This window comes from Stegodyphus dumicola, chromosome 5 (assembly GCF_044657685.1).
Source record: "Stegodyphus dumicola isolate Sdum_Otavi_A_Nest chromosome 5, ASM4465768v1".
Lineage (NCBI taxonomy): Eukaryota > Metazoa > Arthropoda > Arachnida > Araneae > Eresidae > Stegodyphus > Stegodyphus dumicola.
In genome coordinates this window covers 164089156-164114391 of record NC_140772.1, presented here as the reverse complement: position 1 = coordinate 164114391, position 25236 = coordinate 164089156, and the positions used below count along the sequence as shown (strand labels likewise).

The 25236-nt window shown below is 30.1% G+C and overlaps 1 protein-coding gene across 2 annotated transcripts in view; it reads left to right on the top strand.

Annotated features, from left to right (window-relative positions):
* Positions 1-25236, top strand: part of LOC118181155 (calcitonin gene-related peptide type 1 receptor-like) — a 374571-nt gene that overhangs the window by 177504 nt on the left and 171831 nt on the right. For both annotated transcript variants that reach the window (XM_085817333.1, XM_085817334.1), the window contains exons 8-9: positions 10628-10719; positions 21379-21505. In XM_085817333.1, the coding sequence (XP_085673459.1) occupies positions 10628-10719; positions 21379-21505 (219 nt within the window). The remainder of the gene's footprint in view (positions 1-10627; positions 10720-21378; positions 21506-25236) is intronic.

The following is a 25236-nucleotide window of genomic DNA, read 5'->3' as shown; positions in this document are numbered from 1 at the left end:
TGCCCGCGTGCCATTCTGTATTTCTTAATTTGTCTTGCTTGATTGCGAAAGCAAAATTCAAAATTTTTCTCGAACTAAAAGAAATGTGAAAATAGTTTTATGCATAGGTTCACGAGATAAATTACTTGAAGAGTAACCAAATACGAAACTTGATTTTATTTCCTCTTTTAATTATATTAGAAGAATGATATTTTTTAAAATCAGGAGTTTCCTACAAGATGTCATGTTAAATCTAGCCTGACATTTCAGTTTTTATTTCCAGTTGTACAGGAAATGTTTAATTAAAAATCTTCGATGACACAAAAGTCCATTGCTGTAAAGTTAGAATTAGTAATTATTTTTCTATTCTTTCAAACATACTTTTCTATTCTTTTTGCATTTTTCTTTGATTCTTACTTATATTATTACATAATTCTTTTTTACACTAGCTGGATTCATAATTGTTTTTAAATAGGAAATTTTTTATTCTTGAGTTAAATCACTCATGATGAGGAATACAGAATGATAATATATATATAAAAAAATTCAGTTTTTAAGACCAAAAGGAAATGGGTTACATCAAATGAAAATGTTCATAAACCGAAAATATGTGATGCTAATCGTGTACTTATTAAATAATCTTGTGAAAATTAATTTTCTATTTTAGAGGCGAAAAATCAACTGATTTTTCTGTTGATTTGGTAGTAACGAGATGAGAAACTGAATAACTCTTTTATGTAACTTGCATATGCGTTTTAATTTGATGACTTCTATTAAATATGATTAACAAAAATTTTTATTTGCACAGAGTAAAAGTTCTAAATAAATTTCGTTGTGCCGATGTTTGAACATTTAAAATCTTCATAAGTTTAATTATATAGGTACTTGTATAAGCACATAACCTAGATAAGTCATACATCAAATGATGAAGTTGTGCTTAATGCATAAAAACAGCATTTTAATCAAAATCATAAATATGATCTAGAGTACTTGACATAACTGCATCAGCTGTTAATAATCAATCGATGTTAATTACTATAGCAAATACTCATCATTAAAGAAAATAAATGCATGCAATGCAAATATTGAATCGAAATCGTTTTCATCAAGAGCCCTCGATGCTTACATAACACGCATTTCATTTCATAATTCTTAGATTTCGTTACCTCAGCTGTTAACGTTATGCATTCTCCCCCTAACTGTAAGTAAAAAATGTAAAATATGAATTTTTGTACTTATAAAGTATTTTGATGACTGGTCTTCAGAACCGTTTAAAAATAATAGCATATATCCAGTTTTCGATGAAGAATCTTAGAATGAATGAAAGATTTAAAGCATTGGGTTCAAAGGCATGCCAAAAGGCAATTAGTTTTTCAGAAGGTGGAATTAAATTCGTTGAAGCTTTCCACATCTACAAAAACTTTTAAAATTTAGATAATTGCTTATATTTTAATCCCATTTCCCCATCGTTAATCTAATGTCTTTATTTTCAATTTTTTTCTTTGTTGTTCCTTTTTCAATATATGTCGATAGCAGTGTATTTTTCTATCACTATAGACGCAGCTTCCTTGCAGCAATGCACAGTCTTTTTTCTGTCTGCGTAATATTTATCTTTCCCGCAATAGACTTTATTTCGTACTGCATTTTCAGCTGCCAAAGAAATGAGTGCAACGGCTAAGTATTACGAAACATGTCCAGCTTGTATTTCGTTATTACAGCCTGTAGTTCGTTAACTTTACAATTACTAGAAGATTGTTTTTTAAATACAACTTTCCCATACTTCCATTTCATACGTATGTAACACTTTAATTAAAAACACATATAATTCTAACATTTATGTGCGCATTTTGAGTTCGTGTATACAATTTATACGCATTGCGTAAAAGAAAAGAAATGACGACTATATAATATCTACTAATAGGGGACACATCCTTAATAATTTGGGAAGTCCATGTTTCATTCCTAAGAATTTTAATTTCGTCTGTATACATTACATCATCACATATAGTCTATCCATATTGGAACGAAGATTTTAACTGAGAATATACTTACAGGATTAGCCATGAATACGAAATTTAAAAAAAGACCAGGCAATACAATCTGTTGATCAAACGAGTAGCTTTGGAGTCAGATTTGAACTGAAGCGGAGAAATTTTAATTTTTTACTGTGCTGAATTAATTAAGGAGCAATCTTTTGTATTATTCTCAGTATTTTCTATTTACATCTGAGATCATATAATTGAATAATTCAATCTATCTTGTCATTTGACAGTGAACATTTTATGCTTCAGCGTTTATTATGGATACAGATAGCTTAAAGATTATTGAAACATTTTTATTCCTGCAATTTTTCAAAATTTTAATAAGACTAATTTTCTATAAATATAAGTATTAAGCTTTTGCATTAGTTTTAGAATAAGTTGTCTTACCTGCAAATAACGTGACATTGTAAGTAGAATTATGTACGATAGCAATAGAATCAATGCCAGCTTTTACTAAATTTCATTTCTTATTTTAATGAATTGGCAGTATATGCATCAGTTTGAACTGACACCAAACTGAATCTGATTTTTATGTTGAGAACCATTAAATATAAAATAATTACTGGACTTTTTAAGACAGAGGCTGTATTATCTCCAAAAATCCTAGTATCATTGCATTTTGAGATTAGTAATCTACAGCTTAAAAATGCTTCTTTTGGTTAAGCAGATAAATTCATTATCCAAAATATAATGCGAAGAAACGGCTTGTTGTGTATGTAGTTAGTACACAAATATACTTACCTGTGTTAAATTGAAATTCATGTATAATGCCTCAGTTTTATTTTTACGTCACATAGCGATTCAAAAACTTTGAATGTTGAGACCTTTAAATGGAAACGATGCGATCAGATTTCCTAGGAATTAAATGGATTCATATAGAAAGCAATTAGCATTAACTAGGTTATTTTTTTCTGTAATTTATTTTTCAGTGGTACATTATTTTATAGTTATTGCTATAATTAATGGTCAAATTAAAAATGAAAGGTTATTGAAGATTCAAATGTTTATATTTTAATATAATTAAAATATTTATTCAAATGTTTATATTTTAATATAATTTTAATATAATTTAAATATTTATATTTTAATAACGCATTTTGAATTGTATCTGAGATGCTTTTCAAACGATTTCTGTACGCTGACTTACTATACCTAAGAAGTTAACAATGTAAAAATTATTTCAGTTAGATTTAATCTTTTATTTAAACATTTCTTTAATGTAAAATACCATTCTTCAAAGGTTCCGAAGGCTTAAAATCTGGTTCCACTTTTCATAATCTTGCTCGATTCCTTTAATTTTGGCCTCTGTCAGCTAATGAACCTGTGACGCTTTTCTTTCAGTAAATTTCTGCATAATTTATTCTTTCAAGTAAAAACAAAATACTTTCTTATAAATTTAAATTCAATTTAAATTTGATACTTTTGAGTAGTAGAACCATTTTCTACGTTAATTTTTTATTACAGGACGTTTGGTAATTATTGATGACCCAGAGAAATGTCATTTTTTACTTTCCATCTGAATATACACTTAAGTTATTTTTTAAATATTTATAAATACATAATCTTTTAATGTCATTTAGTCTTTTTATCTCTTCATATTTAATTTTATCTATAGCTTCCAACTTCTAAAATTATTGGTAGGATGTTATTTAAAAGTAATCACACTTCAAAATTATAATAGTAGAATAAAAATAATCACACGTCACAATTATGAACCGTATAATAAAATTAATCACACGCCACAATTTTAAATCATGTAACAGAAGTAATCACTTATCAGTCAAATGAATTTCACATCTGTGATGCAATCTTTCACTGGTTTCTATTCCTCCTCGAACTCTTATATTTCAAATATTTAATTATATCTTCACTTAAACGTTTTCTTATAGAGCCGATTTTTATAATAACCCATGTTAAATTTTCCTAATTTCCATTCCGTTCATATAAGGCATCAAAATTTTTAGCTTGGCTTCTCAACATCGTGTGAATACTTCTCATGCGAAGTTTTTCATGTCCGTTTCCTATCTACTTTAGCGGGAATATTTTGAGTTCTGATAATCTGTTAACTGTCTTTCCGCATAACGGGCATTTAGTTTTAGCTCAAAATTCATGAGCAACGTGGGTCACCATAAATGGTATAGTGGTTAGAAGAGGCTGACTAATCCGAAAGCAAGGTTATAGGCTGGACTTCCGCAAATGCTTTAGCTCCATTTATATATCTTCATTTTCTTTTGGCGGGTTTGATATCCTTGTATCATGTGATGCACGCTGGGCGATCTTCTTGCTGGTGAGATGACTAAATGACTGATGGGTAGCCATTCCGGACGGAACAAGTGGAAAAGAAATCACTAGCAAGAATCCTCATTTCAAAATGTAACTTCACATATCTAAGGTAGGAATAGAATTAAGTTCGCTCTTAACCCTCTATATTCTCTTTCGTTCCTTCTCCCAAGCCCTTAGGGAAACTGTGTCAAGATACGGTTCAACAAGTGGAAATTAAATGCTAGCGTACTAATCTTTAGTCACACCTACCACCTACAAATTCTAGCAAACGTAGTTTCTTTTCTGTTGGAAAACTTTACACAATGTCTCGAGCTTTCTGCCTGAGTATAGTCACTGATATAAAATACACACATTTTGAATGATTATCAAATAACGGAGCTTCACAAATCTTCTTGAAGTTTGTCAATATCTTGACCATGTACGGAAAACCATTTCGATGAAACTACTTTAAATAATTTTAAGCAACTTCAATGCAGATTGGTTAGCTCCACTATCTGCAGTTTTGGCTGCCAGGTATCTAGCTGTCATATTTTAAGAAGTTTGATACCATCATACTGCAGCTCGTAAGTTTCTCAAGATGTATTTCAGAAGCCTGGAATTCATCACTGTATTCGCTTTGTGAAACTTAAGTTTCTAATTTATTATTTAAACTATCATTGTTCACTTCTTTAAGTAGGTCTTTAAATGATTCAAAAATTGCTCCAAAGCGTTCAAATCTTGTTAATAGAGTTCCAGTATTTCTTTTAACTGATTAAAAGTACTCGCACGTGCTCTGTACAGACATGCATTCAGATTTTAGCTGCCCCATATTTCATCGATATCATTAGTTTCTTTCTTCTTTCCCAGTCCAGTTTTATTTTTGCACCAATTTCGTCACTTTTCTTTTTATGTTAAAAGAGCACCTTTGCAAGTGTTTAAATGAAATATTTTTCTCTAAACAGTTCTTTGCGCTAGCATCCAGCAGCATCGAAGTAAACAGCGATTTTCATAAGTGTTAAATATAAGTTTGTGATTATATATTCTGACCTTGCCAATAGATGGCGGAAGTGTTTATTTGTAAAAGAAACTGTAATGTCATGTTTCTATATATTGTTCGTCTTTAGTGCTCATAAACAAACATGACATACAGTAACGCTCTCTTAACATCTCATTTCCTGCATAGCACTTCGTATCTTATCTTACCAACGTCCTTGTAAACACTTTTTCGTCACCTATCCTCATTATCATCTCTTTTTTCATCCATCATCTACATCATCATAGATTTCCTATATATATATATATATATATATATATATATATATCATCGTCAACTACCATGTACTCTATTTGTTAGACTACAACATCATCTCCTTCCATTTTCTCAGTCCTTCTTCATCAAGCAGTACATAGTTCCAATACTGTCAAGAATTATGATTATCAAAGACTTCATAGATTTGAGACAAAAAGACTAGTGCCATCAAACACTTCAAATTCAGACTTTCCATATACCTTTTATTGTTAACTCTTGACTATAGACTAAAGACTTCTTGACTTTTAAATTTTTAAAAATTCACCTAATACTTCTCTATTTTCATTATTTTTAATTTCTTATTTAATTTTTACTTTTACAAATTTCCAAATTTTATGTTTAAGACAATTACCATGTTCCAACTTTTTGTATTTATCATTCATGTATATTTTTCAAAATTTATTAATAAATATAGCGGATGGTAGATGGTTCCATAAGTTAAGCAATAAAGCTGAAAAGTCGTAACGGCGGTACAGCTGGCTTAACTGATGGTCTCCAGTCTCCAGTAACGCTCTCTGTGTTTTTCTTAAATTCGGTCCAATCTGATTATTTAGAGACTTTTACATTTCCTTCAATAAGAAAATTTCAGACCAAAATTCTCTCAGACGTAACAATAAAGATGGGGATTAGATTTAAATCTGCGTTATAACACGACGTGCATAATACACAAAGTAAATCCCAAATTTAGAGAATCAATTTTTTACAAAATGTAAAAACACATCACCCATGTATATTTAATAGAGAGAATTTCAGAAGTTATTTTTACGCACTTCAGTCAACAACTGATATGAATAAAAATTGCCGAGAAAAATGTAAAATATAAAATAAATTGATTTGACTTTTGTGCTGCAACTTAATATCTTTGATCCGAACTATGAATAAAATTAACGTAGAATTAATAAACACTGAAAACATACATCTCAAAATTTTTAGAACAACACTTTTCTTTTTTTGCATTACTAAAATGTAAAAATGGGTTTTTATAACATAAAATACTATAGTAGTGTAATTAAAGCAAAACAGAGGATTGTGTAATCTCAGTTCATCAAATTATTTCGGATTGCTTACATTTGTTAATGAATTATGCCAATTAAAATATACATTGCATGTGAAGTTGCATGTGAAGATTTTCACTGAAACAGGAATAAACTATTAAAAAAGAAACATAAAAAATCGCATAAATTTAAATATTATTTTCTAATATCTCCCGAAACAAATTTTCATTCTAGAGGAAATTTATCCATGGGTTATATTTTTTATTGTCAAAATTACGGAGAAGGATTTCTAAAACTGAAAAATACTTCCATTCCCTTTGGGGAATTTTAAGATTTCTTTTAGTCCGTGTTTTCTAAATAACATTTTCTTGTAAATATTAAATTCTGTTAAATTCCATTATACTATATATTATATTAAATTTAAATTCTGTTAAATTCCATTATATCTTCCAAACTTCATCTGTAAGATGTTGGTTTGATAATAATCTAAAAATTATATTTAGACTTAAAAAATCAATTTTTTTAAAGTTTCCTCGCTTGTCGAAAATATTTATTGCAAGCCTTCTACGCAAGCGTTCAGTTGAAAAAAACTACATATCTTGAATAATTAAGATTACCTATTTTCCTAAACGTTTCTGCTTCAGGATATCAGAAGATAAGTCATAGGATTAATTTATATGGAATAATATCACAAATTTTATTACTGTTTATTTCTATGAGCTGAGATTTTCTGTATTGAATTCACAATAGTGATAATTAGTTTTTGCCGAACTTTTGCTATGATGTATAAAAAATTTTAAGCCAGCATTTAATTGCTCGATAGAAAGCTTAATAAATTTTTCTGCTCTTCTCTATACATAGCGATATTCTTATGGAATTCATGCGCTTTATCTGAACTTATATATCTTATTAATGATTATAAAGAAAGTGTAAATAAATGTTTCTAGGCGTGCCTGGGAATGATACGCTGCTTCAACAAAATTTAATTACGCCAGGCTATTGATTATAAGCAGCGTTCTAAGTGTTCTGGTTTTCTTCATCTTTTAAAAAAACGCATCTATTATTTTGCTTTTTTGAAATAAAACGCATCTCTCTGCTGAAAGGTTTATGAAATTTTGTTTTGTATAGCCTAATAAAAAGAGGTACTATGACATCAAGAGTCGTTGCGTATCATAGCATTTGATCATAATTAATTTAAAAAAGGATGAAGGTATTTTATGATGTTTGAGAATTAAATTAATTAAAAAATCTTATGGGAATTCGTAGACACATCGCTAATTAATTTTCCGATTACAAATGTATATAACTTCAGCAGCTCATAGATTAACATTTTCTTGTTTCTCATAATTTTATTCCTAATAATTAGTTTAAAATTTCCTTGAGTTTAAATGATAAATTTTATTTTATGCTTTTACCAGTCACTCATTATACCTTGAAAATAATGTGAAACTACGAGAAAAGCTCTGTCATTCTGAAACGAATGAAGTTTTTATATCATTAACACTACCTAAAAACCGCGAATTGAAAACTTTTAGGAAAACTAATTTATAGATTTTATATACATTTCGTTTTGAGAAAATTCGGGTTGTTATATTTCTATATAGTAATTTTTTTATCTTTGCTTTAACACAGTGCAACACATTCAGAAATATATAACAACAAAGAATGAAGGTGGAAACAGCAATAAATGCATATTCGTGGCTTTGGTTTGATGCTATGAATGAATATTCTTTAGTGCTTTATCATAATTCAAGAAATTAATAATTTATCGCGTTTAAAAATCATTCCTCATTTTTACTGTCACGAAAAAGGGCTTTTTAAAAGCAAAATTTATTGTTGTCCATCTGACAAAATGGTATAAAATCGGTAAATAACTAGCAGAATCTTCTTAGAGTAGGGCATAGTTTTTTGTCAGCCTGGTGGCGTATGCTTTTGCTGAAATGTTTGCTCGGCATATTTTTTAACAGCTATGTAACTTAATAAAATGAACGTTTTTTGAAAATGGTATCTTATTTCCGTAAACCACCAATACTATGATACAAATAGAAAGCTGAAGGAAAAAAGGAATTTTGGATCTTATCCAATTATGTTATTTCCTTTTCGTTTCCATTATTCTGTTGTTGTTTTTTATCAATTTTTACCATTTATGGTCTAGGCAAAAAATAACGATTTTTGTCTCGCTTGGAAAGAAAGTGAAGTAAAAAAAAGACGGATCGCGTTGCAGGAAAGCTAATACCGCCAGCATCAGCATCTAAAAATCAAATTTATTTTCTAGCCTGAGCCTATTCCATTTCGTAAAACTGTATCTTACTCTAAAATAGATTATAAAATAAGCACATATCAGTAAGTATTGCAGATTTCTGATCATATCCATCAGTAAGTTAAAAATAGCGAAGAAGATTTACAATCTTAAAAATCATTAATTAACCCTTTGCGGTAAAATAACTCGTACGGCTCATCATCAGTTTTTTTTATGCCATAACCACATAATGAGATGAGACATTAGTAATTTGACTAAAGTTTTGTGGAGTTCATTGAGTCCAAGTGACCAAGACTTGGAGCAAAATTTTATAAGCTATGTGAGCTGGAGTCAAAATGTTGTAGCAGTTTCAAATTATATATCATTGGACAAGATTGTTGATATGTCCGCATCTGTAGCCCTGAGGACATATGAGGATATTCTATAACTAGACAACTGGTATTTATGTAGTAATCGCATGAAAGAACTAGAGAAAAATTCTGGAGAAACTTCCAAAATCTAAGCTGACGAAAAGAGAAGTCTGAATTATACTTCTTTTCTAGTTTTGATATTTCATAATGAATTACAACTATACTTTCCATTTTCAAAATATATGAATCATAAAATAAAATTTGTTATCTTTATAATAGTTTGTATTGTATAGTGATTCATAAAAATTTAATGTTTCTTTTATGCACAGCTTTTTAAAATTAAATCATACCGTAAAGGTTTAGTATTCTTATTTGAAATATTGAAATGGTAGTTTCATATCAGGAAATATGGGGGTCAATAGTCCAGATTTCTAGGATTATTTAGTGTATTTATAACAGTGAAAAAGGAACGTGAAAAAGTAGCTTTGAACCAAGAGGTACATGAAGGATGGGAGACACCTAAAAAGGATAAATATAATGATGATATATTTTATTGTATCATTAGATAAGCTTTTATTACAGTTCAAATTTTATTCCTCATATCACTGTATTTTTTAAATTGTAAGTCGTGCCTAAACTTTCGAGAAATTTTTAAGGGAAAGTGTGTATATTATTGTCGAAGAAATACAAAAATATGGCAATATGGAATACGCAAAAGTCAAAATGTTGACCTGAAACTTCTTTTTATGCCCTTCTGCAAGCATGAAATTTTTGCTTCAATGCTACTTCGTAAAGCCATGTTTTTCACAGTATCTGGATATACAAAAAGGAATCAAAATGAAAAAAATGCTCAAATTCATTTTACGTGCTTTCATAGATACACACCAAACTGCCATGTTGTTAGTGGTAGACTGTTACAACAAAGTAATAGTACTCATTTCTGAAGAGCAATAAAAACTCTCATCACTTTATTAATCAGTGGAATTGAGTAATCAGTTTAGAGGCAGAGTTTCGCCGGAAAGAAAAAAACTGTTAAATTTCGTGCGTAAACCTCGGGGAAATCTGTTACTGTTAAGACACTATTAATTATAAAACTCACAATTTGAGTCTTTTACTTGGAAGAAAAATTGAGTCTAATAATCGTAGAAATATAATATGTAATGTAGCGCAATTTTTGTCAAGTCATCATTAAATTATACGTTAAGTCATGGCAAATGATTGTATTGTCTTGGATATTTAAACAATAAAATATAATGGAACAAGTAGCAAATATAGTAAAGACGCTTTAGAGCTTTCTGTTCCTAAAACTGTAAAGGTATGCAAATTGTGTGTCTTATTTTTTGTTCATTAACAGCATATTGCGTACGAGTATTTAAAACACATGACTGTTTTACAAAATAGTAATGATTTCTGTTCTTGTATAATTGCAGTTTCGTCAAAGAATTGTGAACATTTATATATCAGGCTACTCTACCTCAGTCATCGCTCTCTTGATATCTTTGGGTATTTTCTTTTACTTCCGGTAAGTAAACATAACTCTTCTTCCTTAGACTAATCTATGTGTTGTATACCATTCTTAAAAAAATTATTATTAACCGGTATTCATTTCATATGTTTATTGCATTTAATGCAGTGTCTATCCAACGAACCAAAATGCATGATTTTTTATAACGGTAGTAACTGGAGTTCTTATTTTTGCAAATTACATGTAATTTTACTTTGAACTCACACTTGCACATTTGATTATAGAGTTACCCTAAAATAATATGTAGAACACGTGCTCCAGGCACAATTAAAGCCATTGAAGTAATTGTGAAAGGTATACACTCTCGAAAACTAATTTCATTAAAACGCTAAAGTATATTTTTTATTAAACTACCACCAGTTTTATCAATAAAAGTTCATAACGAAATGTAGAGATGACTTTCAAATATATGAAATATCCAGAAATAAAATTTCTGTTCAATTCAAAGAGAAGGTGTGACTTTCTTTTTCCTCGTGGAAGGATGTCAAATAAATTTCGTAAACATTATTTTAATATTCAATTTGATTTTCTTAACTTTCATTTTCCCTAAGTTTGCTGTTATTTCTTCCTAATTCCTTTTAAACTTCATCTTCTTAAATTTATTTCCTAATCATATTTTTTTTTAATTTAATTTATCTCTTGTTAAAAAATTTCCGTAGTTAATGTTTAAACTTATTTTTAATTTTTTAACTTTAAACCGTCTTTTCCGTCTTCGTAACTCATGATTCTTTTTTTACTTGTTATTTCCCTGGGTAGAAATCATCCAGAGTTATACAAAAATATTCTTCTGAATGTTTTTGCTTTTTGAAGAAACCAGTTCTATGTCAATCACGCTTAAAATCGATAAGAATATGTCAGAAGATTTCGCCAGGATAGTGTCGTTTTTTATTTTATTTATTAATCATCAATAAGAATATGTTAGAAAATTTCGCAAAGGTAGTGTTTTTTATTTTATTTATTAATCATTTTTATATATTTATTTATTATTTATTTTTCTCGTAATTTTCTATTTTGCGTGGCATGTTTCTCTTCCTTACAATAAAGTTTTGCGAAGAAACAGTTGTCATTGTGTTTATTTAAAAAGAAAAGCGAAATATTTGTACAGTTCTTTGCATTCTTAATTTTTTTAACTTTTATGGTAGACTTTTTTGAAGTGTTGGACTATAGGGTATTTTTATATACTATATTTTATATACTATAAATCTGACTGCAAAGTATTTTTCATTTGCTTTTTATATGCACTGCTTTATTAAGTTATTTTACTTTCCGGTTTGTTTGCAAAAGCTACAACAGTATATATGTAATTCACTTCGTTTTAATGAGACTGGATGTTAAAATATGGTATTTTATGTAGTTCCTTATTAACCATCTGAATTTCATTGAGAATCATTTTGCTTGAACAAATTAGTTGCATGAACAAAATAGTTTTTCCGATGTCTAAAATAAAACAAATTAAATTACTTTTCCTTGGAAATTCCTCCACGAATTTTTTCTTCCATCACACAAATAGCTGTAGTGGGATTTTTTTTTAATATGTTAACCAAAGACAATTTGCTACGTATGCGGCCTGTCAAGTAATAAATATGTACAGTTAATGAAACGTTAAGAAAAACACTCACTTTATGTACACCTACTCCCCCCAAAAAATTTTTAAAATAAATAAATAAAATAAATAAAGGCCAGGGGGACAGTTTGGTATCTACCGTTCTGTTCAACAGTTTGAAGAAATTCAACTTGGATATTCATATTCCGAGAGCGGGATTTAGGATACATATCAGATTTATACATACCATTGGTCTAACATAAATATGTTGACACAAAATTGGACTTTTTCTGAAATGGCATGGTAATTCTATATTTCGATTCCACGACAGAGACCTATACAAAAACAAAAAAGAATAATAAAAAACATTTAAAAAAAATTTGTAAAATTTGGTGAGAAACGTACTGAATAATTTATGAATATAATTTAGAGCACTTTCTTTACTTTCCGGCAAGAATAATTCACTTGGAGAACTTCTCACTTTATGTTAACCTTTTTGCTTTTTCTTTAATTCTGAATGTGCGGAAAAAAAATGTCTCGATTTTTCGTTCTTGGAAATATTTTTATGTTTAAATATTTTTATTTTTTAATCGGAGTTGTTATTTTTACATTTCTTTGTCCTTTTAAAGAAGTTTATTTTAATTATTTAAGCTGCGTCGTTGAATTATAGTTCTTCAAATACTTACTTTTAATATTTCTGTTTGTTCACTCTCATTGTGTGCTTCAAGAATGTTTATTCACATAAATGTCCTTTTTCCAAGTTTGAGTTTATTTATTTGAATAGTATTTCTTTCGAAAGAATGCTTTGTGATTCAGTATTCGTCATACGATCCTTTTAAAAATTGCATTCTACATTAAAAGAGGAAATGCCGTAAAGCACAGTTCAGTACGTTTTTCAATGGACGCACTCAGAAAAGATATATAAATTAGAAAGTTGTATAATCTATAACTTAATTTAGAATGATATGCATACAAAACGTTTTCCACTGTTTTATCACTGATCGTTATTGCTTTGCACAATTTTCGCATCCTGTATTTGATTTATTAAAATATTACCAGACGTCCATTATGTGACTACGCTAAGAATTGTGTTCATTGATGATTAGATAAGGATCAAGATAAGTGTTAAAGAAATTGGATTACCTCCATGTCGTAGAAAACCACTTTTCATATACTCGCTCATGTAAAGACCTTACTTTGTACTAATCAATTATTTTTATTAAGAAACTTTTTTTTCCCTTCTGGTTTCAATTTCCTGCCAGAATGCAAATTTAAATAACTTATATGTGAGTTAGGAAATAGTATTTAAATAGCAGAACTGAAGAGTTCGTAGTAGATGAGTTAGTTACTATTAGAGCGGGTTACGCATAGAACTAGTTTATGACTTTAGTAAGATTTAGGCCGCATGTTTGCAAATAGGTGCTAGCCACTTACTTTACGATTATTTGATATTTTAGGCTCGGCTTTGCAGTGTGCAGCCGATAAATCTGGTTTAATTTGAAGTAGGAGCCAGTCGTTGAAATTTGATTCATTCTGATTATACATACTATTCTGTTTTTAAGCTATTTAGCCACCAGTGGTAGTTAGTTTGTGAGCACCGAGCCTGTACATATTCTGTTCAGTTTAGTTAAAATAAAAAGGTTCACTAGGGTCTACATTTTATGATCTCTAAACGAACAAGACTCTACACACTTACCTTTTCTTTACTTAGACGCAGTTAGTAATAAACTGGAATAACATTTCGATAAAAATATAAAATTAATGTCAGGAATAATGTCATATATATTGTTCCGTAGGGTTGTGTAGTGATAACTGATGAAACATATTTCTTACAAAAAATTATACAAACCTATAAGAGCATAAGTTAAAATATTGTCTTGTATCATGCACTAGACAAACACATAAACATTTAATTGCATCAGAAATATTGCTTGTTACTGAAAAAAGATGAATAGCATTGCGGAGTTCGAGATGAAAATATTCGTTGGATAAAAATGTTTCATTTCTGATTGTTAAAAATTAGTTTGTTTTGGGGTCCCCTGTTAGGCAGATAGTCCTTATGTGCTTTCCCATATTCTGATAACTAGCCAGCCATATTTTTTTTCACACAAACCTTTACTTTTTTATCTGACGGAATCTTTGATAAAATTCTCATCAAATGCTTTCGGTTAGGAAAACCATATATTTTTTGTTTTGCTTTTATTGGTTCTTTTTTCTCTTTCAAATAAAATTACCGCAAAAGCTTTATTGAATCCTCTAATTTATTATGCTATGAATTTAACTATGTAGGTCAAAGGGTTAGCAGAGATATCGGTGATGTGATGAAATCCTATTCTGGAATGTGATATAAAACAGATGCTTAAAATAAATCACCAAGGGCGCCTTAAGGGGTCATACCTCCCTTAAAAGGCTAAAACGTCGAAAAAATTGAACCATTTCGAAGTACTGTATCTCAAAATATATAAACAGGAAAAAAATAATTTTTTTACTGAACACAAATGAAATATTGTTCTATTTGCAAATGTGACCAAGCATATAAAATGCGAAATAAATATATTTAATAATGCTAAAAACTATATAACATTTTACGGCATCTGAAAATGTAATATCAGATTACTCTTAAATTACAGGCTTATTCAAAATATATTCACTTGGAATATATTTAGTATAGTCACATTATTATTTTGAACCTTTAAAATTTTAAATATATGTAAATTATATATTTTTAAAAAACAGTTAGTAGTTTTATGTTATTGAAAACAGCACAGTTTATAGTACTTTGAGAACACAGCAAAATAATAAAATATAGATGGAAACTGCAAATTTTAGGGTCATGTTGTAGCAAATAAAGTATAGTACATTTGATACAACTTTCATAAGACTATATTGAGTATTTCAATTGTTATTACGCGCAATATTGAAAAATCCTGTTTTGAGAAAAATGACTTTAAAGTTTTTTCACCACATATTACCTAATAAAAACTGTTATTGTACCTTAATCTTATTTAAAATGAAAAACTTATCACATGATAATATTTTCTTCACTTATTTTATATCTGGTGTAAATTTTAACCATTTTCACACTAATACGACTATTCGTATCGTAAAGTGAAATTACAACAAATATTACAAAGACACAAAATATTACTACAAATATTTCAGATGATAGTAATACATACACTAGTAGCATTAAAATGCTCCTGAAAGCTATGTTACTCCTTCAGTTTTATAATTCGTTTTAATTTCATGCATTTTTGCATGACGCTTGGCTAGAGATTAATCCTTTCAAATTAATCTTATTTATTTGAATAAAGTTAACAATTCAAACTAACATAATCAACAAAGTGATCCAAATTGATAAATTTATTTGGTAATTTCAATCGCTAAGTTTCAGAATGTCCATGAAACTCTAAGACTGGCGTGTTATTTTAAGGATCTTAATGATTTTTAAATCTGCATGTAATTATTACTACTTTGTTCTAATGTTTGTATCCGCGAATTCATCACCATATATTATGTTCCTACCGAAGACAGGCCTATTTATGCCAGCCGCAAACGACATATTCATCGCTTTCGGTGTTTTGGCCGGAAGCGTTAGACAACGGACTTGAAGGGGGAAGAAAACGGACGAGATCCTTTTCTTTCTCATGTGTAAGAGAAAAGTGCCAATAGGGTTCTTTTGTTGTAAAATAAAGTCCAAATATATTTTGTAAATAAACAAGCCATATTTTATTGAGAAAATACTATACGAGAAAATACCGTACAAAATGCCATTCACAAAATACCGAGAAGAATCTTAGTACTTAGTATATATTTAGTTGTGTATCCTTGATCTGTATTGCCTTGTTGGCATAGTTGTATATGAGGTGGCCGGCATAGACTTGGACCCGGGTTCGAACTGCTGAGAAAGCATGGATCAGGATTGGGTCGAAGAACCTGTTTAATTGGGTTGCTTTCTGAAGAAAAATGTTTCTCCCAGGAGGAAAACAAGATAGTAGACAAACACTATAGTAACCTCGGAACAAAATTGGAAGAAATGAGCAATGATGCATCCATGCGGCTGGTAAAAAGAGTAAATTTATTAATAACAGTTAACTTACTTAAAATGAATATTTTATTGTTTCTCTAATAAATTGCAAAGTAATTAAATAATTTAATAATAAAGTGGATTATCATATACAGTAGCAGACAAATATCTCTTTTATTATGGTATGGTACATTGCGTTAATGCAGCGTACAATAACATAGGCCCACCAGCGGCCGAGCGGTAAAGTCGCTGAACACTGGTAGTTCGGTCCGAGGTTCGAATCCCGCGAACGGGCTGGCTGCATGGGTGTTTTCGTGGTTTTCCCCATGTGTAACGTGTATACGAGCCAGTTTCCCTTAGAAAGTCCTCCACGAAAGGCATCCCTCCCCTTAGGCAGATAGCCCTAGTGTGCTTTGCCGTAATTAAAATACACACATACACACAATAACATAGATACAATTCTGCAATAATGAATTATATTTTCTTTTCTTCCTAAATAACAATGTTCATTTTATATTTTTACTGTAATGGACTGCATTTCAGGTTCAGATCTCTGCATACATGTTACCAATAAAAGTTACTGCAAACATACAAATACATATATATATATATATTTATATATATATAAACTAATTTAAAAAAAATTAAATACTTTAAAAATTTAATGTTTATTTATAAGTTTATTTTAAAGAATAAACTTGACTCATTCTTGATTTCTTTGCTAAACATTTTCTTTTACTCTTTCACAATAGTTTTGTTTTTAAATTTCTTGGATAATATAATCTTTTCTAGTAAAAGTTTCTTCATTTTGTAAAATATATACATATATTTTTATATGTACATATAATGAAAATATTAACATTGTTCCAAAATGTATCAATATCTTATATGAATAATATGTAATTGTAATCATAATATTATAAAATAAAAACGAAAGAAGAAAATATGAACGAATCGATTCCTTCTGACCGACTTTTACTGTCATGGAAGAAACTTATTAAGCCTCCTGAGAATAAATACGCTATTTCCACAATCTTACTGTAAGCTGATGCCATTTGCTACATACTAATTCTTGAATGTTAGAAAGTAAAGCGCTTATTCTGAAGTTTTACGTAAACTATGTAATGTAAACTATGTAATTAGAGTAAATGTTGTCCTCTTTTGTATTTTATGCATTCTAAATTATAAACTAGGCAATTTCATGCAATAGCAAAAATATTTTGTTTTCTTACGTTGCATTTATGATGACATAGATTCAGTTTTCTAATTTACATTTCCTTTCTTAATTAAGTTTTGCTTTCGATTCTTTATAAATATTTGTTATTTTGTTATTTATATTATTGATAAGAAATGGAATCCAGTTTCAAAATCTACCTTTGTACATCTTTATAGAATTCTATAAATATTAATTCCAGCTTCTGATATAGTATCTGTAGAACACGCATTACAATTAGTAAAATATTTATTATGTTTTAATGAGTTAAATATTAAAAATTCCATAATTTCGGGCTAGATTTCCACAGATATTCTGAAATCAATTTATTGACGTAGCTCCCTTTTGTTACTGGCCGAAATTACATTTTTTTCGATAAGTAATATCTATAAAACAAAACTCATTCATTTTTTGATTGTCAGCAGTCAAAAACAGCATCATTGTTAAATTTATCAAACAATTGTTTTTTATTTATAGCTGCCTAATGAAATTAATAACTTGTTTATATCTCTAATATAAACAATAGTCTTTATATACATCTTTGGAATATTTTCTACTTAGCTTAAAGCATAAATATTACTTTACTGGTTAGAATACTGATTTCATGGAGTAAATATTAAACATACATGAAGCAAATATTAAAGTTTCGTTAAAAATATTAGCTTTATGATTTTATTAAAATAACTAAAGTAATTTCCTAAAACTCTGTCCCATATTTTGAAGAAGTTTACAATTAAACATACATATATAGGACACATATTTAAACAAATAAAGCCTATAGTATTTTTTTACGAACACTTTGTACTTCTTTTCTTTAATCTTAAAATTTGTCATTACTGTCTTCATTGTGCGAAGATTTAAGCAGTCTGCTTTTGTGAGATACTTGTGTTATAGGCTTTAAATAATGGGGTGTTAAGTTTTAAACTGGTCAAGAAAACTCTTTCAGTTTCCTTCCCTTGCAATATAATCTCTGTAGAAATGCTTTCTTATAAAATCGACTGGGGTGTAGCATTTGAAAGCTATATTATTAACGTAAAGTTCTGAGTATGTGAGGCACGAAAAGAAATGGTACTGTTAATTAATAAAAAAGTAATGAAAATTATTAGTTGAAAACTAATCTTTTTTGCAATGTCCCACCTTCAGCATTAAAACAATCGTTTTATAGTAAACGTTTAGTTTTATATGCTGTTGTTGTACATTACAGACGCAGCTGTTAGTAAAACATAGTTAATACTTACTGGAATCTTAGAAAATGTTGTCTTCGAAAAGCTGATTATCCTTATCGAGAACACCCGGTCACATGTTATCGTGTCTTTGCTGCTGGCCATTCAATATGCGGGATCGTGAACAAAGGGCCTTTAAGATTTGAAAATTGCATAAACAATTGCACTTTGGTAAGAGATGGCCATTGTTAGCATTGCAGCTCATCTACAAAAAATGTGCGCCAGGGGTCGCCATCTGAATTGTAACGTCCCCCTTCTGTACAAAAACACTTGGTCACCCACCCTAAAAGGAGGGACAGAAAACCGTCTTCTCGCCTCGGGCGGAAGAGGGGAGTGGATTTTAGGCCCTGGTCACAGGTAAGAGTAAAAGAGACTGAGATGTGAAAGAGAAAAAGAGCGGACGCTAATTTGCGCGCTCTACTGAAGTGAAAATGTATTTTAAAGTATTTTTAAATTGTAATCTGTACATAGTTGTATATAAGGATAAATATTTAGCCTAGAACAGGTCTGGTTTATTGGACGGAGATATGGTACAGGATATAATGTAAAATATTAGGAATGGATTTGCGCGCTTACCCGTTATTCCTTTGCATGGAAAACTTCATTATGCCTCAGCAGGAAAAAGAATTATCATTCGAGCAGTATTCTAAGTTGCAAAGAGAAGAATTGTGATTACTGTAGACTGCGGATTACCCTTCGGAGAAGTTGGTGCTCATGTTGGACGAAATCGGGACGTGGTAATGCGAATATGAATTTCAGTGATTATAGTAGGAAGGGGGTTGACCAACCGGAGCGATAGCACCATCCTTATCAGCTACCAAGCGAGAAAACAGGCCTACTCTGTGAATGGTAATGATGGGTTGCACAGAATATAGCCATAAAACCATATGATTAGGCAAGGTATCACTAAACGGATCGTCACTTGATGTTGCGGTCTTGAATGCCATTGAATTCTAGAACCTCAACCAATTAACGCACATTGCCGATACACTCAACAGCCACAGTTATATCTCTGAAATTTTAGAGAATTGATGACTTACAAACGAGCGGCTCTGCTTACATCACCGAGGCTACGTCGCATGAACCATGGCAATGTATGTATACTGGTAATACAAGTAAGTATTCCAAACCTCTTTCTAAAGTTAGTATCTCTTTCCCCAAATTTCAGATAGAGCTGAAATTTTTCTCAGTTCGTTCTGGGACCTTATGTTATTTTTCCAGTAAATAGGCTTTCATATCTCTGGTGCGTTTTTGAATGGCCAGCAGGATACGTAACAACTATTTTGGTTGTTGTATAGAAGTGGTAACTGCTTCAGCAACAGATAATTCGATATTTATTCGGATACGAATTTCGGTGGAAAGTTTTCGAGCACTTGCTTAGGATCTCGGCTTCATCCCTAGCATTTCCTAGGGCCTAGTGTATTTCTCAAGATTCAAGGAGTTTTGGAAAGCTATGAATTTTGAAACAACACTCTAGTAGACAGCAATATTGTTTCTGAATTACCTGGCTATAGGAAGGGAATGTACGAAATTTATTTCTTATTACAATAAGAGTCCGAGTTCTATGTTTGTAAGTGAGGTATAAAAACCCAAGATAGGTGCATTCCCAAGACTAAAAAAAAACTTTTCTTCTGCCCAAGAGATGATTTAAAAATGTTAAGATTGTCATTACATTCTATTAATTTAAGAATGTTATGAATATCATTGCATTTTATCCTATCCACAGTGAGAAGTGGACATTTTACTGCACGAGATAATAAAACTTATTTACCTTCGTCGAAACTGAAGTTATTTTTCACTAAACCAGATAAAACTCCCATTGGTTGTTTTTCCAAAAACATACTATATTCTATTTATTTCAAAATTCTTTTCATTATTGTTCAGTAACGTTTCCTTTGATAGTATGTATTTCTGAAAGTCTTCAAAGAGAATACAATCACAGAAAAGCTCAGTTGCAGACAAATTAACTTTTATTAAACAGACTTAATTTTTCTTTCCTTAGTGTGCTAACGCATAGCAAAGATCGCGTTTAGCAATATTCAACAGTATTCTTTTGTTAGTTAGTGAAATAACTATATTTTAAAAAATAATTGAGCTTTTTATTTCAGAACAATTATTGTAGCTAAAAATTATTGCAGTTAAGAACAATTATTGTAGCTAAGCAATGAGTGAGTTATAAATAGTAGATTAACATACGTAATTTTTTTCCGTTAACATTTATAAGCTATATATTTGCTGAGCGTTTTAGGCTAATACCTAATTTAAATTAAAAACTTCCTTAAAATATGTATCATAGCTTTTGTTTTCTATCATTTAAATTAAGAGCAAAAATTAAAAATACCTAAATGAATAACAGCAAGCTTCTTAGAATTGCTCACGAGATCTATAGAGAAGCACACATGATATCCCTATATCTGAAGTCCAAATAACTAGGTGTCTACTGTGTTAAACGATGAGAGTTCTAAATAGTTGTGATTCTGCTGTATTCTCTCAATCCTCTCCCAATTATTGAAAATTATCTAAAATTAAAAATAGTGTACTGTTCAAATTCTTTATACACGTTCTTTATCATCAGTTATTGTTTATTTCTTGATTGTATTTTTTAGGAAAATTAAACTGTTATCCAAAAATTATTATTTTATACTTTTAGGACCGTTCAGTGCACTAGGATTACAATACATAAGCACCTTTTTGTGTCTTTCATCATCAACAATATAATGTGGATAATCTGGTATACGGAGGTGGTCCAAAAACCTTCCGTTTTGATCAATAATGAAGTAAGTAAATTTTATTTTGCTTAAATAATTTTGAAGCTAATTGTTTATCACAGAAAATTTGCCAAAAGCCTGCAAAACATGTTTAAAGAAAAATTTAGTTGACAAAAGTAATTTATTGTCAGACATTAAAAGTGGCCCGTAATAGGGAGGTTGAGGATACTGACCATCTGGAAGATGATTATGTTGTGAGGTTAGAACATAGATGTTTAAAAACTGAAAGATATTGAATCCAGAGGTTAATGATCGAGAACGAATAGTCTGAAGCATTGGGACAGACTGGAATCCGAAAATTGATTTTTCAATTGAGAGGTTCAGGATACTAAACGAACGTTGATACGCCCCCTCCCAAAAAAAAAAGCGCATTGAAAGTTCGCCAATATATATTGCTGGAAGCATGCCAGGAGATGTTCGATTCTAGTTTCAGGAGCGTAAAATTATGTTTGTCTTCTCATGTTAAAAGTGAGTTTATTTTTATCATTTCCCTACTTTTGGGACTTTTTTTTTATTCTGGAATTTATTGTTAGTTGTATGTAAATAGGAGGTGTTAAGAAATCTCAGGACTACTGTTGAAAGAATTCAGCTCAGAGAATTAACGGGTCGATTGAAACGATTAATCCGATTCCGCTGCTCGTTCCATTCTTACCGCATATCGCTGCGTTCTCGCGTAACGGTCCGCATTTCCGTTTTTACGCGTCAAGGTTATTGTTAGTGAGCGCTCACTCGTAAAAAAGAACCGATTCATTTCAGTGAGCGAGTGTTTCTCATCTATCCAATAAAAGAATGGTTTTCTCAGTTGATGATCCAGATAACCATTTTAAAACCTAGCACACAAACAATACAGCGTAGAAAGATTTTTAAAAAGCAAATTAATGCTGAGTTCATTAAGAATACATAAAATGTAATTGCCATTATTATTAGTCTATTTTATAGTTTAATATTAAAAAATACGGCTCCCGTTGGTGAAAGATACGACACGCCCCTACTTTATATGCATGCTTTACAAGAAATCCGTGTACATGAAATTTAAATAATTGGTTTCTAAGCAATAATTAAAAATTCTATGAAAAAGGGGAAAAAATAAATTTTAAAATAATTATGACAGAAAACAGTAGTATAAAAACTCGTTTAATTGTTAATTGTGAAGCGAACGTATAATTTTCTGCTGTTGAATAGAGAGACAATAATGATGATGAGATTGAAATTATGAGCGACACATTTTGATATGAGTAATTTCTTTATTGTAATTCATATCTAAACATTTTTCTAGAAAAAATATTTTGCGGGATAGCGATGTGCATTGTACATTTTCAAGTTTGTTATTCAATCTAAGAAGAAAAAATTAATTTGTATTCATTGAACCTGTTAGTTTGTAGTAATATAATCTGAACAACTAATTCATATGCATGCATTTAAGGAGAAAATCTCCGATTAATTCAATTACCTGACCAGTTCACTGTTAAAACCAAGTCTAGAGTATGAGAAATATCTGCATATCTCTCAAAGATCATACGAAATAATTTGCTAATTCAATTACTAAGTTCATCTTTTTGATTTCGTTATTTCCGCTATCCTTATTGACTTTCCCCTTGGTACTTCTTTTAAAGCTTCTATGTGGAAATAATGCTTTCAGTTCTTTAAAAAAATATTCTTAAGACATAGTACTAACTACACGTGGTAGACTTCCGTTTTCATCCCAAAGTCTATCAATTTTGCTAAATGATTCTTTAATCGAACAAATCGCTCGTGTTCCTTTTCTTTTTATTAATACATAAAGAAAAGCTAATTTTGCAGTCACGCAATGCCGAAATCGTGATATTTTTTCGGCGAGATAGATTCCTTTTTTATTATTCCATTTTCGGAGTAAGGAAATGGGGAAAGGTAATCAGATAATGTTAATCTGTTTAAGGTTCTGTTCCATTTAAGCATAATGTTATGTTTTATACCATTAGGGATATGAAAATCTAGTATAATCAACAGTTGCTTTTATGCAGTGTTAATTTGTACATAATATTAATCAAATTACGCTGCGACATTTTTATCGCGATGTTTTATCTTGATTAATGCAATAAGTTTTCTATAATGGAATCTTCATTAATCAAGATCTACTATCGAAAATCAAACTTTGGTTGAACTTTCAAATCGATTTTAAGATTTATAAGGTATCGCAAAATATAGTGAAAAGATACCTGAAGAAATTTTAACATACTGTTCTTAAGATTGGTATCCTCATTGTCAATAAATAACATAGGAAGAACAGAGTTTGGGAACGAAAAACTGTTGGAAATAAACAGTGCCCTTTCTTCAGTCAAAGACAGGCTTTTGAACACGATTCGGTGTGTAGATTGTTGCATCGTAAGACTACGTGGGAGAAATTTTTTAATTCTTTTACATTCTCCCCTTCATTTGGAGGCGGCCAAGAGACAACGAGATTGAATAATTCATGTTATTTATGGATTATCAACAGCGCGTATTTAGTTTAGTTCAAATAATTAAATCATGTCTTTACAGGTATCGAATATAGGATCTCAGCATAACCAGATGAACTGAGGCCTCGCTTAAATAATTCCGATTAACATTGATTTGATATAATCTAGTTTTATCTATACACTCCGTATATTCTGTTTTATTTCTACCAATACGTATCAAACGATATACCTTAATGGTCAGCTAATGGCTTGAGTAAAAAATTATAACTGTTATAATTTGATAATCATTGGCTGCTTTCAGTAAAGAATTTTTTATCGGTTCTTTATTTTACCCAGTATATTTCCTATGTATTATCTTTGGGCTTCTTATGTATCATCTTTGAGTTTCTTATGTATCATCTTTATCCTTTTTATGCTGTCTTTCCACCCCTCCTGGAGAATGCAAGCTAGTTTCCCTTAGAGTATCTTCCACGAAAGCGTTCCTTTTTCCAGGAACATCGCTAGAAGTTGCTTTGTCATAATCCAATAAACCCAATTCAATCCTTCTTTTTCTTAAAAGGTAGCATTTGATCATATTGAAAAGTAATAAGTGAATTAAAAATAATCCTGAAATGTTGCTCAGTAGGAAAGGGAACCAGACTTCACAAACGAATCTTGTAGTACCTTAAAAAATTTTAAAAATAAATAAATAAATAAAAGCTTTCAGATTTTATACTACGCCCAAGCGGGCTTTTTATTTTTTCATTTACACGTACATACACGTTTCGAGAACATTTGAGCTAACGCCCCTTTGTGCTAAAAATATAAAAAACAGCATATATTTAGAATTTCCCAGACAGTCCAGAACGCTGGAAATAAAAGTGCTGTATTCCGTAGAGTGTTGCCACTGCTTGCTTTGAAATCGTTGAGTTTCTTAATCAAAAATTAATTAAAGTTTAAAAATATGAAATAGATAATAAAACGAATTCGAAATTTAAGATTCGGACTCCTAGGTGCCCATATTCGAGTAGAGGACCACATTATTCAGAATTTGATGTCTCGAAGTACCGTTGTTTTCCACAATGAAAGAAATATATTTACATTCATCCGCATTCTTCATTATTTAATTTCTTTAATACAGGGCGGTAATATCTGGTGACAACAATTCTAAAAGTGAAACGGACATTTATATTAAACCGGCACAAAATGGCTAATAGAGACTAATAGCTCTTCTCAGCTAAAAATGATCGAAACCAGAACTTTGCAGCACTGTATAAATATTAAAATATTCGTACGATTCTTTGAATTTTTAATGAATAATTAATC